Genomic DNA, 19624 nt, shown 5'->3' on the forward strand with positions numbered 1-19624 from the left:
TACTTATTTATTTATTGCCCAATATTTTTAGCATACTAATTGACATTATTAGTACATTAAGTCCATGTTTGGATGAGTATTGACATTATTAGTACATTAAGTGCTGGTTTGGATGAGTGTTGAAAGCTTCTAAACTTAGGTTTAAAGATGTGAATATGTTTTAAATTTTGTGTTAACATGTTTGACAAATCTTATTTCTACACATATTTTAATTATCATGTTAAAATATAAATTTTATATTGAACAAAAAAATCATATTAATTTTTACTAGAAATTCACTTTTAAATAAAAAAGTTTTTAAACATAAATTATATAAATATAAACTCAATTTTAAATAAAAATCTCTGGTTTGAACACTTGGATTGAGCATACAACTCAAATGCACAAAAGCATATGGAACTTAACCATTTAACTCCATGTGCTTCCTATGATTAAACTAGCTAGCTAGGCACAATAAATTGCATGTGACTATTCATTATTTGCTATCCATTTTCTCAACATGATTTTTTCTTCAGCAACATAAGAGATACAAGGAAATTGAATGCATGCCCACAAGGACACAAACATACTAAACCCTCATTACTTCTATTTATTATAAAATTATATATAAAAAAAAAGGTTGAGAAAGCATACCATCGATCACAGCAATGAGTTGAGCTCAAAGAGAATGGCTTTGGTAACGTCTTTACTTTTTTTGTATGAACAAATACTTCTAAATTACATCGTTATTTTCTGAAATTTTTATCAAAAGATGTCTTGATAAAGCCCCAATTTAGCTAAACTCTTCAACACGTATACATGCAGGAGAAGAAGAAAAACATGACAAATTAAAAAAAAAATTCAAATTTTGTTTATAAGATAAAATTAATTGATTTAATTCAGTTTTTAGTTTTTAGTTTTTAATAATTTGAAAATTTTCCTATTTATCTCTCATTTTAATATTTTGAATAAATCTTTAATACTATTTTTTTTATTAAATAGTCCTTTTGTGATTTTTTATGAGTTTTTTAAATATTATAAATTTTACAGGTTTATTTCTCTAAATATCTTAAGTTTTTCATTTGATTTTTATAAATATCATGAATTTTTTTATTTAATCCTCCCAAAATGAAAAACTAAGTGCAAAACTCGTGATATTTAAGAAAAATTAAGCCTAAAGGAACATTTTTGCATTTGAAAAAAAACTGAAAAACCAAGTGAGAAAATTGAGAAATTTTGAGAGATAAAAACTTAATCAAAACAAATTAATTTATCCACATCAACTTTTTAAGAAGCTTGATTTTAATAATTCAGTTTATTTTTTTATTTATTTTATGGGTGAGTCTATTCCCGCTCCAAAATATTTATTGTGATAGTTTTTTAAATATATATTTTTATATAAAATAATATTTTTTTCTTAAAATATTCACACAACAAGAATTTAAGTAATTACATAATGTTTTTCAGAAAATCCGAACCTTGGTTTTTTCCAGCACTCTTCTTCCCTTTTTTATTTTTATATTTTATCATTTGGATTTTATTGTTTTAAATTGCTTTCTCAATTAATTCAAATTTTTTTAAGAATTTTGAGATTTAAAACTGGGCCTATTCACATAAAAAAAAATATATTAATTAGCATACGCTGTATAATCTTTGAAATCAATAAATATTTTCCACCGTTCAGTAGTCTCTAGTTTGGAGAGGTATGCAAGAAAAATTTTGAAAAAATAAATCTTGTTAATATTGATTTAAAGTAGTCCAAGAGCTTGCAAGAATATTCCATGGAAACCCATTAAGGATAGGGAAATATGAAGAATAAAAAAAAAACTTATTTGTTAATATATATTCTTAAAACTTATTTTTAAAAATAATTTTTCATTTTTTATTTATAAAACTAAAAAAAAGAATGGCTTTAAAGTGTTTTAGTTTTTTTTTCTCATGTTAAAAACAAATTTGAAAATTAAACTAATAAACAAAATTTATTTTCATTTTCTTCCTAAAAATTACATTTTTAAATTTAATTATTTTTTTAAAAAAAAAGCTATTAAACTTGACGATTTTCTATGATCCGGGTGATGAGGCTTTCATATGCTTGAGAAAGTATAGCATAAGTTCTTTAAAGATTGGCTTTTGAGTCGATCTCTTTCTCAAAGATCATGTGGGGCATCGAATGCTTATAAATCATTATATAGCTAAGTTTGCATGTGATGTGAGACAAGTTCTGTCAAAATTTCTGAGATTAATTGCAAAAATGATCCCAAAAAGGTAAAATTATACGAAAATATATATTTGCTAATAATTTAATATTAGATTAGTCATTATTAATATAATTTTTTAACACAAAAAAAATTTGTTTCTAAAAACCATACTAGTTTATACTAACAATATAATATATTACATCAACAAATAATTTTAGTAGAAAAAATATTGATATATACTTTTAATACACAAAATGCTAATACAATGTATTATTGCATAAACCTCTAAAGTTTATACTCCTACTCTCTTTTTTATTTTTTTTGTGCACTTAAAGGTATATTTTAAGAAATAATATTTTTAAATTGAAAAATTTAGTATTGTTAATATTTTATTATTTTATTTTGAAAGTAAATGTGTTAAAAATAAAAAATCTAAACACATAAAATTAAACAAAATAGAACCAGCCTCTTAATATATATATATAAATAACATTTATTACTTTGAATTACTTAAAATGAGTAGATTAGAAAAGCTAGAAAAAAGGATTAAGTAACTAAAAGAGATGTTAAGTAATGGGGTTAAAGCACTTGGGATCATAACCAGAAAAGAAAAAACGGTTATTATCTTAAATTTGTCGAAAATCTGGGTAGGTGGTGGGGCCCACAGAGTGTTTTTTGCCCTTTTAGCATTAATTTAAAAAAAAATTATCTAAATATGGTTTCATGAGAACAAATTCCCGGTCTGGGGCTGGGAAATTGACGTGGCAAGAGAGTCGTCCCTCTTCTGGACGACACTAATTAAATGAAAAAGAAAAGTTAAAATGATTCAAAAATAATCAACGGATGGGGAAGAAAAGGAGACACGTGTGTAAATCGTAGGAGTGTAGGCTGGTCGATAGGCGACTTCAGTGTCGGCTACTCCAGAGCCGTCTTCAGTGTCGGCTGCTCCAGAGGCGACTTTAGTGTCGCCTGCGTCAGGGACGACACAATTGTGATTGGCCCACGTGGCGGTGCAGTTTGACCGTTTGGGCGCGGCTCCTTCTTCCTCCTCCTTCTTCTCCGTCGTTTCGTTTCAGTTGCAGAAAGGGAGAAAGGGTCCTGGGAAAAAAATCATAGCATTCCCTACATTTTTGGGTCTGAGCTTTCAGAAATTGGAAGAAAAAATTAGTAGAAGGTAAAGGAAATAATAAATCAAATATAGTTTAGTTTTTAAATATGAGATTGGTTGCATTTTACATTGAGATTATGGTGCAGGGCATTTTCTGGGTGAGTGAGTGGCGGTCGGTGGCGGTCAGTGGAGTTGCTGAAGAAGAAAATATATATTGTGTTCAGTCTAACACAGGTGCACAAATATTTTTTTGTTTTAAAATATTTAAAAAACTAATTTCTGTATTTTGTTAGCTAAAATTTTAGATAGTGCTATGAAAAATTGAATAATATAATTGTTATTGTTTTATAATTAGTTGTTTAAAAATGTATTAAATATAAATTATAGTAATCCATAATATGTGTTTAATTATTAAATAACAAGAAAAATTTTGATTATAATAAATAGATAAATTAAGAGGAAAGAAAAATATATATAAATAAATATAGTTAAAAAAAATAAAAAACATGATAATGAAAAAATATATATTCACATGCAGTAAAAATATTAAATAATAAATGTAAGAGAAATTAATTAAGAATTTTGTTCTTTACATGGTAGATTGCTATATAAAAAAATTTGTTGACACAAAAAATAATGTTAGTAGTAAAAAAATAATATTAGTTTTTGAATATGTGTAAACACAATATTTTTATTAAAACTATTGATAAAAATAACATATACAGTTATATTATAAATATATATTAAAAAATAAGTTTATTAAAAAATAGCAATAAATAATATAATAAATATATCATCAAATATATTTAAAACATTACATATCTACTTGAAAGTTTATGATTTAAAATTTTAAATAAATGGTATTAAAAATTGTATAATATAATATTAAATTTATAATTTGTTAGTTAAAGAATGTATTAAAATTAAATTTTAGTAAGTCAATAATATATTTTAATTATAAGATATTAAGATAAATTGTTATAGTAATTAATTGTTAAATGAAGAGGAAAGAAAATTTGATATTAAGATATACAGTTCAAAAAAAGAAATAAAAAACATAGTAATGAGAAAAAAGTATATGAAATGCAGTAGAATGGGCAAAATTTTATATGACCCTAAAGAAATAATAAATTTTTATGTTTTGATGATAAATTAAGATATAATAAAGAATTTGTGACAAAAAAATATTAGATGTAGTAAGAATAATAATTAGTTTTTTAAATTTAAAGTAAATAAAACATTGTTAATCAGAATTAATTGAGTACATGTAATTACATTTATAGCTATTTATTATAATTATAAATTAATATTTAAAAGTTTTTAAATTGTTAAAATTTATTTAATATAATAATTAAATGAAAGATTTTTTTATGTTAATTTGAAATTTTGTTATTGTTATAGCTAAATAATTGTAATAAAAATTAGGTAGTAATGAAAAATAAGATGATAAACTTATACGTTTATGTTTATTTAATCTATTCATTTTAATGTACATAATTTCAGTTGAAGTTGACAAATTTTATTTCAGATGGCATCATCTTCATCGCAAAGTAGAGTTTTAAATCCTGGCCCGGAGGATGGTTCATTATTGAAGTATCAGTCTGTTCACGTATCAGAACATATTTGGGATGGACGTGAGCACCCAGTTTTAAAGGTGAGAAGGAGTCACTTCATACCGGCTGGCTTGGAAGGGGTTCCAGTGGAGATACTTCCTCATCTAACCTTAGCTGGATTTGCTGGAGTAGCTCAGTTGGCATGCTTTCCTATTGATCGACATCTTATTACAGCCTTGGTTGAAAGATGGAGGCCAGAGACACATACCTTCCACATGCCTCCTGGAGAGTGTACTATAACTCTTCAGGACATTGCTATTCAGACAGGACTTCGTATAGATGGAAAGGCAGTGATTGCAGCTGTAGGAGGTGATAAGACACAAATTGTGGAAGATTTGCTTGGTATTAGACCACCTGCTGATGCATTTATGGGGAGTAGTTTGAAGTTGAGTTGGTTGGACCAACACTTTACACATGTTGCAATGCATAATCATAATGAACTTCAGCTTACTCGATTTGCTAGAGCTTATATTCTGAGGCTGATAGGTGGGTTCATGTTGGCTGATCATTCCTCTAGCAGAGTCCCAGTTAGGTACCTTCCATTGCTAGAGGATTTTACTATCACAGCACAGTATAGTTGGGGAGCTGCAGCATTGGCATTCCTATACCGAGAATTATGCATGTCGACCAATATTGAGCGTTCTGGTATTGGAGGATTAACCCCATTACTTATGATGTGGGCATGGGATAGGTTTCCATTTTTACAGTCTAATAATCCTGTCCACACACGACTAGAGCTTCCTTACGGTGCACGGTATGTTCTGAATGATTGTATTTTGTCATATATGTATACAGTTCATACTCTGTAACGCTGATTCTGATTTATATGTATGTCTTGCAGGTGGTTAGTGAGTCAAAGTTATGGGAGGGGGAAAAGAGATCTCGCTTACTACAGATATAAGTTTGATCATATGAAACGTGATGAGGTATTTTGTTAATATACATGGAACAAAACATTTTACTTGACTTATTAATATTTACAACTTTGTTATTCATTTGAGGGACTTTGAAAATGCAGTTTGTATGGCAACCGTATAGTATGGAGTTGATGAATTCTTTGCCTGCCATCTGCATTGAAGGAGCGAATATTTGGAGGTCAGTTGTGCCACTTATATGTTTTCAAATTTGTGAGTGGCACCAACCTGACCGTGTAATGCGGCAATTTGGGATGGTTCAACATATTCCTCGTGCTCCATACCAACCTGACCAGCTACACGACATTACTTTGAGAGGAAAGACTGGTGAGAATTGGTCAACCAAGTTTAGAGGCATAGTGGAGCTATGGGACATGCGAGAAGCCTGGGTAATGACTAATGATCCTCAAATTGGGTTGTTAAGTTCTAACTCTGACTATATGCGGTGGTACATTACTCACACCAGAAGATGGATGACCAGGGATGCAGCTGTATTTGTATTACTTGTAAGTAATATTAACAGAATTGCACACTATTTGAATAAAATTTGATTTCACATTTGATGAAGATTTATATTGTCTTATTGCAGGGAGATGCTCATGAAAGAGCATATTACTTGTGTAATGATGGTAAAGACTCATTTTCATTTGAGGAGATGAACGACTTGTGTGAGACCATGCTCTCACTATAGAATGAGCAGGAACGCATCTTAGAGCCTGCTTCTTCGTTTGACCCTCCTATTCAGAGTGGAAATCCAGCTGATCCAGACATTGACATTGGTCAACCTGCAGACCGTAAGGAAGGAAAAGGTTTACAGCGTCGTCGAATAGAAGTTAAGGTAATACACTATTATATTTCTTTTTACCATCTTATGAGTATGTCTTGTGTGCTTAAATGTTTCTCGTGGGACAAATTGTAGGCGACAGAGTGGTCACTTCCCCCTTTGCCAGAACGCAGAGATGGCATATATTATGTCCCACCACAGTTTCCCTTCAACCCTTCCAGGCTACTCAGACATCCTATTTTCACGCATCATAGTACACTTCACAGCCTACTGTATCACCATTTAGTAGTGGTCAATACTATGTCCCCGACGGTAGTCTCTACATGACACCTCCTCCATATGAGCCATCATTCTTTACGCCTGATGCACCAGCTGTACACTCTCATCAGAGTGACCAGGGGTGGGAAACATCATCAGTCCAACCACGTGAGGAGCATGGCATTGATCTTAATGCAGATTTTATAATTGCTGCTGATGCGGAGGTCCAAGAAGTGCATCGGAACCCTCATCGTGAAGCACGAGATCGTCGTCGACAGTGCATACTCACACCTCATGAGGCAGGGCATGCGGACCAATCCTTGGATTCAGATTGATGTCTTGTTATTTATGTATTTACCATCTTATGAGTATGTTGCACTTTTTATTAATATTCTACCACATGATATATTACTATACTATATTACTTGACTTATTACCTAAAACAGTGTTGTTAATCACATTAATAAGGAAATATGCGTTACACTCTCATTAACATTAATAAAAATATACGTTAATACAGATGGTCACAATAACAACATAATATCACAGTACACTTTAATAACATTAACAACAACAATTTGAAGTGAAATGCAACAATTTCTTACACATGGTGATGATTACGATCATTCGGTTGAGGACATTGACGTTGATTATGACCAGGCTGTCTACACAACCTACATCTTTGTCGTGGTTGTGACTCGACCCAATCCATTTCATTCCTAATTCTAGTAGCCTTTGGTCTTCCTTTACCTCGTACTCTTTCTACATCTGGCACTAACTTCCACTCAGTATTTTGTAAAATATTATTTTCATTTCCAAGAGGCCACCACTGAGATGAATATGCATTCACAACATTATGTAAAGTATAAACAGGATCCACAAATTGCCAAAAGTCTATACTTATATGAGCACAAACAGCTATGACATGTGAGCATGGATATCGGAGAGCCTTAAATTTCCCGCATTCACAATAACGTGTTGATAATATGACTGTCCACTTATGACCACCCCTTTGTGTCACTGGATTAAAAGCTTCCTCAACCTCAAACCTTGTTCTTTGTATGTCATACCGCCGAACTTGATGTGAAGATGCTTCTTGTTGATTTTTTTCTATAGCTTCCATTAATTTCTGACAGTATCTTCCTCCATTGTTAACCTCATGCATTGCAGTTTCACCACGCTTCACAAAATATTCTACCAATCGGGCATACGTAGCTTTGACCAAGGCAGTAATAGGAAGGTTTCTTGCCCCTTTCAAAACTTTATTTACAGACTCAGACAAAGTAGTAGTCATGTGTCCATAACGACGTCCTTCATCATCATAAGCCAAGCTCCACTTTTCCTTTGATATATTATCTATCCAAGTCTGAATTTCAGGTGATTGTGATCGAAACGTATTAAGTTTAGATTCAAAAATCTGTTTTGATGGTGTATATCCTGCGTTTAACAGAAAAAGGTATAATGTACAGGTTAAAAATTCAAAATCTATTAAAACTTAAATGAATCAAATGGGCAGAATATGTACCTAATTGAATTAGTTTTTTCTTCAACATGGTATTTTTGAATCGTCGATTGAAATTGCTGGCAATGTGACGAATGCAATAAACATGATAAGCATTTGGAGGTTGCCAACCTAGATGTGGGTTAGAGACTGCACCTTTTATACTTTGATGTCGATCTGAGATCAAACATAGCCCTGCCTTATTTGTCACATGTATACGAATCATGGCTAAAAACCATTCCCATGCAGATAACGTTTCTCCTTCGACAATGGCAAATGCAATGGGAAGCACACAATTGTTACCATCTTGAGTCGTAGCAATTAGCAAAGTTTGTCGGTACTTACCGTACAAAAATGTTCCATCTACCTGTATTATAGGCTTACAAAAGTTGAAAGCTTCATGACATTGCTTGAACGACCAATACAACCGATGAAAAACTCGATATCTATTATCCACGGTGTGACCTTCAACACAATCATTTGTTTCAATTTTGTATACAGATCCAGGAGCATGTAATTGCATGTACTCTAGCCATCTTGGCAATGCAGCATAAGATTCGTCCCAATCACCAAAGACAGTAACTATTGCTTTTTGTTTTGCTTTCCATGCCTTCTTGTACGAAATTGAATATCCAAATTGACCACTAATTCTCTCTTGAATTAACGAAATCGGGACTGATGGTTCTTCTTTCACCATACCTGCATCGCATATAATGACAGAGTTTTTAAATTTGTTGGGATGTAATAAGGTGAAAATTAGTTAGTTTTTTCTATTTCAAAATAATAAAATTTAATACAAGATTAGACATACCAAGAATGCATGAGCAAATAAATTTGGAATCCAACTTTTGGTGGTCTTGAGAGATTGAAACATTTACGCATGTATGGGCACCACCCCACTTTATAATTTTCCACTTGTCTGCATTTTTTGGCAAGGATGCTCGAACTCTCTAAGGACATCCACTATTGTGATTGACACACTTCACAACATATGTTGTTGCTTTTGATTCCACCACAAAAAAAGTTTGATGTTTCCTCATGGCATAATGTTTTACAGCCATTCTTACATCTTCTTTAGTGTCAAATAGTTGTCCAACATATAATGCATCTCCTTCCTTCCATGATTGCGCGTCATTCATACCAACAAAATCTAATTCTTGATCAGGGTGTTCCCAATTAATATAACTGTAATGTGGACTTATATTCCAAAAGGGCAATGTTGCTTCTGTATTACAACAATTCATTCGTCAAACTTATACCCTAATTAACAATTTATACATTACTACAAATATAAGTAATGAAAATATATAATTGGCATCACTATCTAAAATCATACCTCCTTGTTGTTGTTGTTGTTGTGTTGAACTAACTCTTACAATACCTTCCATATTGATCATTGAATCACAATCATCATCTGTCTCAGTATCTGACAAATTATTTAATGAAATATCTTCTTCATCTTCATATTCATCATCTTCATCTGTAAATTGTACATTGTAAACTTATATTATTAATTAATATTGCAGCATCAATTTTAAAAATTTAAATTAAATAAATTCATATTACCTTCTCTTGTGGCATAATCATCATCATCACTTCCATGAATATGTGAGAGTGATAAATTCACTTCTAACGGACGTGCCACAACAGAAGATGTTTCACCAACCGCAACATCCACATATATCCCAACTACATTCCTATGATGTTGTTGTTGACAAGCACTTATCATGCAATCTATATCTTCATCGTCACATACATCTAGAGCTGTATGATATCGACCATTTGTTCCAACTAAAATTCGTGCAATTAATCTAGAAATTACGTGACAACTAGACAGTTTCAGTTTTGTCTGGATCTTCCTTTTAAACATCTCAAATGTGATCCCACGTTCTATCTTAATCATCTTTTTCTCCCCTTCAAAAATTATACCCTCATTTCCTTCATATATTCTACCATTTGAATATAATATAACAACAATTTCATTCATCCTGCATTAAAAATAAGCAAAGCTCATTTCAAAATTAATTTATAATATAATAAATTATATTTATAAGTTCATTTTTAATTACAAATATTTACATATTTAATTTTTAAATAACACAAAAAAATTAAATTACAACTTTAACACTTAATAGCCATTAAATAAATATTTTAAATATTATTATGCAAAGTAAAAATTCTTAATAACCATTAAAAATAAATTATATATTTGTAATGCTTAAAAACTAACCTGATTGAGCTATGATTGTGATTTCTATCCCTGCTACACACTTCCTATCTCTTCCCAAGCCAATGTAATTTTTTCCCGAGCTCCATGGTCATATTTATAGGGTTTCTATCTTGGATAAAAGAATGTATCAAAATTTTTATCTACTGGTCGCAGTAAAATCGGCTCTGCGGTGAGCACTACTAAAATCGTCCCAAATAAGACGACACTAGTTCCTCCCATGACACGTGGCGCGATCTGGTGAGTGTCATCCTATTAGGAGACGACACTCTCATATTTCGACACGTCAGCACCTGTGTCGTCTAGAACAGAGACGATTCTCTTGCCACGTGGCTCTCAACCCCAGACCAGGAATTTGTTTCCATGAAACCTTATTTACATAATTTTTTTTTTAAATTAACCCTAAAAGGGAAAAAAAGCCACAAGAAAAGGCTGCTATTGGTAGTGCTAACAAGCTTTACAGACAATATGCGTAACATAACAAACCAAACCAAAGCAAAGGAAACGTGTTCGGAGTTAAGACACTATGGTTTAGTGTCGGTGCGTGAATATCCAATGCCAATGTGCCTCGTACCCTCCTATTTCCATTTATTACAATTCCTCTTTACACTCTTTCTTTTTTTGGTGTATACTGTATATAGCAACGTTTCATCGCTCATTTTGTTTTGATGGAGAAAAACAATGAGAAAGATTCACATGCTTTTAATTCAAACCTTTTTATTTACTTAAAAAACTTTATCATCAAATTTTAAGATTTTTTTTCAACTTGTCTTCTTATCTTTGGACTTTTTATTTTTTAAAAATTAAAAAAATATTTTAACAGAATTTATTTTTAAAATGTTTGATTTTAAATTAGTTAAAAGATGGTTTATTTATATTATAAATTATGATTATTTGTAAAATATGAGTCTATTTTTAATGATTTTATAACACTGATTAAGAAATTAAAAATAGATTTTTATTAAATTATGTTAAATTATAGTAAAAGTAAGATACAGAAGGGTATTTTGTAACATTTTCAGAATTTTTTTCATTACATTTGCTTAAATTTAATTAATGCACCAAAAATTTTATGTTTTTGGCAAACTAAACCATTACTGAATATTACAAAAATTTACTAAATATTAGGGTATTGATTAAAAAAATATTAAAAATGTAAAAATAGGTATTTTATAATTTTAATGCATTTTAGCATTTTGTCTATACTATTATTTATTAATTAGCAAGACCCAATAGTAACCAACATGAAATGCCCTCTTTATGAATAATATAATATAGTTTGAAGGAATATTTAAGATTTTGTTTTCATTTTATAAATCATCACACAGATATTAGTTTGTTTTCATTTTTAAAATTCATTTTATTATTCTAATGATTGTTATAAAGAAAAAAAAAATTAATTGTCTCACCAAACAACTCCAATAGCATAAAGTTTATATTAAAATAATGTAATACAGCTATAATAGCCATTCTGGAAAAAAGATAAAAATCAGTGTGTCCCTTCCATTAAATCCCACAGCATCACAGCACTATTTTCCTCTTCTTCTCGCCTCTCTTTCTCTCTCAAAGTGTTGCTGTTGCAGAGAGAGAATGGATTGAGAAATCTCTCTCTCTTTCTCTTCCCATTTCACTCTCCTTTGGATCAATCGGGTAACTCATCATCTTTTCTCTTTTACTTCATTTTATTTATTTTATTTTGTTGCTGTCGGTTTAGATCGGCTTTGTTTGCATGCGTGGAACGAGAAATCACTTTCACCGTTAATCGTTAGGTTTTCGGTTTAAGCGATTTCGTAGACATTGCACCTGAAAATTACTCTCGAAAAAGCGCTACGAATAATTCTGCAATTTATAATTTGTTTTTATTTTCAGGAAATTCAGTTAGTTATTGTGACAAAATTCAATTGTTTTTCTTTTTTTTGTTATCTTGTTCACGTTGTTGTTGTCTTCGGTCTTGCCTTAATACAGTGTAGTAAATTTTCTTAGTTTTTTTCTTATTCGTTTTTTTAGGGTTTTGGTTGTGGTAACTTAAAAGGTTTGGATCCTAAACGTTTTTCGGCAAGTTATTTTGGTTTCAAGCCTGAAAGCTATTTTTGATTGTGTACTTGGAAATTTTAGCGATCAATCAAGTCACTGGAAAAATCGTGAAGAAATGAATGCTTGAGAATTTGGTGAAGCTTCTTAAAATGAGGTGTTAAAATTTGTTATTTTAAAGTGGAATTGTTGGGCTAAGTCTTACTTTAGTGAAGTTGGTGAAGCTTTTTACCGTAAACTCAAAGATTATAGAGTTGTCTATAATTATTAATAGGATAATACTCCAAATTTATTTTTTGATGTTCCTATGCATACTGTTAAGTTTAGCTACAGAGTGTTATTGAATTGGAACTCATTAGATATTACATAAGTTGAACTTTGGTTTTTAGTTTATTATTTTATTTTGCTCAGCTTCTTTGCTATGGAAGACACGGATTCAGTTGCTACGCTGATAGATTCTACAACTTCTAAGATACAACAGCTGCAAAAGGCGTTTGCTGAACTTGAAAGTTATCGGGCTGTTACTCTTAACTTGAAATGGAAAGAACTAGAGGAACATTTTCATGGGCTTGAGAAATCCTTGAAAAGGCGCTTTCATGAATTGGAAGACCAGGAAAAAGAGTTTGAGAACAAAACAAGGAAGGCTCAAGAGATGTTGGAGAAACGGGAAGCGGATGTTTTTGCCAAGGAGCAAGCCTCCTTGCGGGGGCTTCAAGAGAAAAGGGATGCTGCTGTATTTGCCATTGTGAATGCTCAAGAAAAGCATAGGAAGGTGTCGTCAAATGAATTGGCTGTTGCCTCCAATGGGGGTAGGGAGACACCAGATGTGGAGGAGAGACTGGTGGATTCCGTCTCCATTACTGCTGAAGGTAATGTGGAAGATGTGAAGCTCTATCCTGGAAATGGAAACATGGAGGTGATGTCTTATCCAGAATTGGTGAAACTATGTAAAGAGATGGATGCTGCTGGACTACACAAATTCATATCTGATAACCGTAAGAACCTTGCTGCTGTGAGGGAGGAGATACTTTATGCATTAAGAGCTGCTCCTAATGCTGCCCGTTTAGTCTTAGATTCTCTGGAGGGATTTTATTGTATGGAAGTGTCAAGCCTGGATGTAAAGAAGGATGCTAACTTATTGGGTCTTCGCCGAACCTGTATCATGCTGATGGAATGTCTAAGTGATTTCCTGAGCAACTCAGATTGCGTTTCTAATGTAATTTCAGAAGATATCAAGGACAGGGCAAAGGCAGTTGCTGAAGAATGGAAACCCAGATTGGATGCTCTTGACATGGATGCAAGCAATGGGAATTCCTTGGAGGCTCATGCATTTTTGCAACTTCTAGCCAGTTTTGGTATTGCCTCTGGTTTTAACGAGCATGAGTTGTCCAGGTTAATTCCAATGGTGTCTCGACGTCGCCAAACTGCTGATTTATGTCGTTGCCTTGGGTTGTCAGAGAAGATGCCTGGTGTGTATCTGCCCTTTTATAATGTTTGTTTGACATTAATCAACACCTTGTATAAAGCATCAGGGATTTTGAACAATGTTGAGTTGAATCCGATGCAAATAAAAAAAAAAAAAAAGTTTTTATGTTCATTTTTATTTGCTTACATTTTTTTAATTCTGTGCTCAAAATTTCATCTAATTATCTCGTGTTTGTGTATCTTTTCCTTTAAATATGTTTTTGGATTTCTATTATGAAAAAGTTGTTTCAGTAGGGTTTTTTTATTTTTTTATTTTTTTATTTTTTATTTTTATAATATGCCATCTTGTTAAAGTATCCTGTGCCTTGCAAAACCATCCTTTGTTAATAGGATTTTCCATGTCCTACAAAATTTGGATAATTGGTTTATGGATTTTGCCAGTAGTCTTCATGAATGTGCATGTTGTACAAATTATGTGGTTAAGAATTCCTGAAACTTGACAGATTACAAAGCAAGCCATGATGGACTTTAACAAGGACACTAGACAACAAGACAATTACTTTTGACATGCAAACATGCTCAAATTTAGCATTTGTATTAATTATAGAATGAATTGACTGAGCCATTGCTTCTGTTTAATTTTGTCCTCATAATTTCTAATGTTCCATTGTACTTTTTGATGTGCAGGTGTAATTGCAGTTTTGGTGAACAGTGGGAGGCATATTGATGCTGTTAACTTGGCTTTTGCTTTTGATCTTACAGAGCAGTTTTCACCCATTCCTTTACTGAAATCTTACTTGAAGGATGCTAGAAAAGCCTCTCCCGTCAAAAGTGTTAACTCATCTCCCACTGCACAAGTAAGTTGTTGAGTATCAGCTATATTATGTTATTATTGCCTCTGTTATTATTTTGTTGAATGTTTTGAACTGCTCTGAAATGTTATGTCCAGTTTTAATTGAGCCTATCTAATAGTTCTGTGTCATAATGACATGTTGAGTTGGTAGTTGCAAAGGAATAAATGTATTAGAATGTTTATCATATCATCATAACGTACTCTAATCAGGTACTCCCCCAGTTGAGGATCTATCTTATGAGCTGTTTCCTATTTCTATTATTCTTCTGTTTCTGTTTACTTGTTTGATTAGACATTGAGTTAGGAGTCTTGTTGTATTAGTAGGCTTGTGATGCTTGTCCATTTGTACTCGCAGCATTACACTAGTGTTTGACCTAATTATTGAGAATCATTGGGTAGTATGTTGTAACACATCAAATTAGTCGAATCACATCATATTGTTCATTAATATTTATATTCTCTTTTTGTCCTTACCTACCTTAACCTTATAATTTCAGCAGTTTGCTGTAGTAGAAACTATTTGTGTAATGAGACCATTTGTTAACATTGTTTATAACAGTGACAGAAAATCGTTCCCTTGTGTTATATTTGGTGCTATTTGGAGCATTCAGGTTTTGCTGGTAGCCTAAACTTGCTCATGACTTGAGTTGCATGAAATAGTGTATGCAACTGTTTGGACTGCTTTGTGAATTTGTTTTAGATTTCATGGGTAGCCGTGTAGGATTATTCAGCTTCATCTATAGCAATGTATATTATTGGGGTGAAGACATAAATATATGGGGGAGACCCCACTTCCCCAGAATATAATCTGAAGATCTTTTAGAAGAAGTTTGATAATTTTGTTCCAAAGGAAAAATGTATCAAACTTTGGAAAAATTCACAAGTGTTAAGAGGCTTTGGATCAAAGGAGGAATGATATGCTTCTGCATTTTGTCTCAGCCCCTTGTTCTGATTTCTTCTATTCCCTAACTTAAACATCTAAATTACTTAGATGCATAAATACTACATATAGGGGTGTGAATGAGCCGAGACAAACCAAGTATTTAAAGCTCAAGTTTAGGTTATGAACAGAAAAAAAAATGCTCAAGCTTGACTCATTTATTTAAACTAGCCAAATTTAAAACTTGAGCTTGACATGATTAACAATTTTGAGGCTTAGACTTGGCTCAATAACTTGTTTATAATTTTCTTTACAAGTTTTGAATAGTGTTTTTAATTTATTTAATATTTAATGAATATTTTTAGGCTAAAAAGTGAAGTAAAATGGTAATAAAATATAATTTTTTCTACATAAAGATGACTTAAAGTTAAAATAAAATTTTTATTATGAAAATAATATATTTCTTCAAAAAAATATAATCACTTGTTTAAAATACAACTTGTGAAAATTAAAATTACATAAATAATAACCACACAATTATAATAATAAAAAATATAAATTTCAAGTAATTATAATAAATAAAATTATAATATCTAAGTATACATATGTGAGCTATTAATGTTAAGCTTGCAAAGCTTGAATTTGATTCATTTAAATAATTGAGCAGAGCCCATGAGTAGCTTAGCTCATTTATACCTCTAACTGCATATGTGACAAATAAGTTCTGGCAAATAAGATCAGGAAAAAGAAATATAAATTAAGTTAAAATTCAAATCTTAAATTCAATACCAGGATTTTGTGAGTTTATCCGACTGTGGTTGGTGGTTGCCTACCTGCCTTGCCATTATGCAAAGTCTTGTATATAAGAATATGCCTAACTGGCCAAAGAGAAGCTACGGGAAATGCAGTGATTTTCTTTTCTTAGCATTCGCCCTGCCATGCAAAAAAGGTATTTTGGTGAGCCTAGCTTTCAAATTTTAAATTTGGACTCTGTTAGGTAACTCTCATTAGTAGTTAGTCAAAATATATTGATTAGTTACCAATTAGTTAGTGAGTTTAGATAGTTTGAATATGGCATGTTGCCTTCAAATAATAGAGGAGGTTAAGAGAGGGACATTGTGTCATTTAGAAAGGATTAGACGCTTAGAGAGTGAGGAGAGAACAGGGCCTCTTGAATACCCTGAGTTGTACTAGTGAATAATACACATTTTGTCTCATTTCTTCATGTAGCTTTTCTATTTCTTTCTCTGTTTTGATCCAGTAATATCAGATTCCAAGCACTTCTTTAGCCTCTCCATTTCATTAAGATCATTTCCCTTGTGACAACCTTTCATGAGTTTATCAAAAGCCGGTGAAGGCTCTATATTGACACCCGGAAAGGTCTCCATTTAGGAATGCATTCTTGATATGTAACTGTTGAAGTGACCTATCCATATTTTCAGCAATCGAGAGTGGCACATTAACTGTGATGAGTTTAGCTACAGGTGTGAAGGTTTATGAATAGCTTGTGCCATATTTTGTGATGATTGATAATTGCTAATACACATAGCAGCAAGGGAGAGATTGATAATGCTTCCATCTTGATCATACCAATGACATGCTAACAGCTTAAGCTGTTAGGAGAGTTAGTTCATGACATGCAGCTTCTACGACCAAGCAGTCTAGAGTTTGATCCTTGCCACCCCCCATTGTTCTATATAAAAGTTGAACTTCAGCATAAGGTAGTTGGGTCTGTGTATTGTCTTGATTCAAGTCCAAAGGGCCCTTCCATGCGGGGGCATGTTATATAAAGCCATTCATGAGCTTTCACCAAACAGCTTGTGCTCTTGGGAAAGTTGGTTCATGACAAGCAACCACTTGGTGTAACGCTTGTGGTCTTTATAAAGGGGCATCCCTTGTAGATATGTTGAGTGATTGGAAAGCTTTATTTCAGTATTTGTTTTTATCTTTTTCTTCTTTTGTCTGTGTTTTTTGGAGGAGAATATTATTCTCCTGACTCTGTGTATTCAATTTCTCTTTAATCTAATGAATTTCTTTCTTCTTTTTCCAAAGAAAAAACAAAAGTGATTGTTGCATTCTTTTAGAGAAGGGAAGAAGCTGGCCCCTTGAATTGATAGCTTAGTTTCTATAATTTATATCTTAGATGTGATTTTGTGAGTTGACTGACTCCCAGTTATCTGTACTATAAGGAGTTCCTATTCTATAGTCATATATAATTGGTCTACCAATCATATCCTGAACAACCCGGGTGGAGGTGTATTACATGGGTTGTGCTACTGGCACATTACAGAAGCTCCATGCTGGTGTGGGTAGTGGGAATGGTTGGAGTTGTCGTTAGTTCAAATCATCATTTGTTTACCAGTATCGACTACTGTCACTTGCCAAATCACAAAAAATGGACACAATTTCTTTCTATGAATAGATGTAATGGCAAGGGAGTGATTTAAATTAACTGTTCTTGTCACTATCTCCTTGAGTTGCCGAATGGTTGTCTAAGTGTGTCTAAGGACGTACAAAAGTATATTTTTGGTGTTCACATTACGTCCTTACTTGTTTGATTCGAGTTACCTACAAGGCAGTGTATATATTGATGTTTGATTAACTTGTTTTTGCAGAAATATGTTTTTTTTCAGTGAATAATCCTAATGACTTGCTATTGTCTCAGATTGAGGTCAACGAACGAGAGCTGATTGCTCTTAAGGCTGTAATTAAGTCCATTGAAGAACATAAACTTGATGAGCAGTATCCTCTGGATCCTCTCCAGAAACGAGTTTTCCAACTAGAGAAGGCCAAGGCAGACAAGAAGAGGGTTACTGAAGCAACAAAGCCTCAACCCAAGAGACCCCGTGCGAATGGTGTAGGATATGGTCCTCGTGTCACTAACTTTCCTTCTGACAAAACTTGCTATGCTAGAGTTGCTGACAGGTACCCACAATATGTGTATGATCGATCTTACATGTACCCTGGACCCACTGACAATCACTGCCCCCCTCTCTTTGGTTCTGCAACTTATAACATCTCTCCTAATCTTGGCAACTACTTTGGAAATGGCTATCAATACCAAGCTACATATCTCCACTAGTTAGCAGAGATGGTGAACAGATGACTATGATCCCTTTGTTTAATATTTAGTCTTAACCCTTAAGCTGTTGTATGTTGCACTTTATCAATGTAGTCTTTATGAACCGCTGAAACAGGTAAAATGTCATGTTAAAATTTAGCTTTGTACTAGAAGATATTCTGATCCTCTAATGTATGCACTCTGTTCTCTTTTTGTATACGCTTACCTTTTACCTCTAGTATATTTTTCTCGTTTCTTAGATATTTGATTGTCACTGCTTCTAATAGTGAACTACACTTCATGACTGTACTGGTGTTTTTCTCGCTTGGAAAACGTACATCGACTTGAGGACCTAATCAGCATCATTGCTATACTACTATCTATTTTGGTCCTTCCTCATCTACACTTTATGACTACGTTAATCGTTCCTCTTGCTTTATGACTAAATATCTATTTGGTCCTTGAAATTTTTAAGCATTGATCAATTTAGTTATTAACTTTTAAAAAATTTACTTTAATATTTCAAAAATCACTCATTTCAATTATAGTTTACTTCATCTTTTATTGACGTTTTATATAAAGAAGTACTAAAATAAATGTCATTCTATAAGTTAATGATTAAAGCAAGGTTACCATGAGTGATTGGGTTAAATTTTCAGAAATCTCATTATTCGGTTGGGAATCAGGTTTGTGAGAACTAAATTTATGAAATACTTTACCCAGAGTACGTTAGAGTTTCATGCTATCATTTCTGTTTTTTTCCTTTGATAATCAATGGTGAGTCCCTTGGGA

At 32.3% G+C, this 19624-nt stretch overlaps 1 protein-coding gene across 1 annotated transcript; it reads left to right on the forward strand.

Moving 5' to 3' along the window:
* The first annotated feature begins 12044 nt into the window (after positions 1-12044).
* On the forward strand, positions 12045-19089 carry LOC113851606 (FRIGIDA-like protein 3). The gene is made up of 4 exons (XM_027482134.1): positions 12045-12232; positions 13025-14082; positions 14726-14895; positions 18437-19089. Exons 2-4 carry the CDS (start codon positions 13035-13037, stop codon positions 18851-18853), a joined length of 1635 nt encoding a protein of 544 aa, XP_027337935.1. The 5' UTR covers positions 12045-12232; positions 13025-13034; the 3' UTR covers positions 18854-19089.
* The last annotated feature ends 535 nt before the right edge of the window (positions 19090-19624 follow it).

Source organism: Abrus precatorius, unplaced genomic scaffold, assembly GCF_003935025.1.
Source record: "Abrus precatorius isolate BTA unplaced genomic scaffold, Abrus_2018 Scaffold9, whole genome shotgun sequence".
Classification (NCBI taxonomy): domain Eukaryota; kingdom Viridiplantae; phylum Streptophyta; class Magnoliopsida; order Fabales; family Fabaceae; genus Abrus; species Abrus precatorius.

Coding starts and splice junctions, on each gene's coding strand:
- LOC113851606 (XM_027482134.1), top strand. CDS start 13,035: ATGGAAGACACGGATTCAGTTGCTACGCTGATAGATTCTACAACTTCT. Junction 14,083..14,725: donor GTTGTCAGAGAAGATGCCTG/GTGTGTATCTGC, acceptor TTTGATGTGCAG/GTGTAATTGCAGTTTTGGTG. Junction 14,896..18,436: donor ACTCATCTCCCACTGCACAA/GTAAGTTGTTGA, acceptor CTATTGTCTCAG/ATTGAGGTCAACGAACGAGA.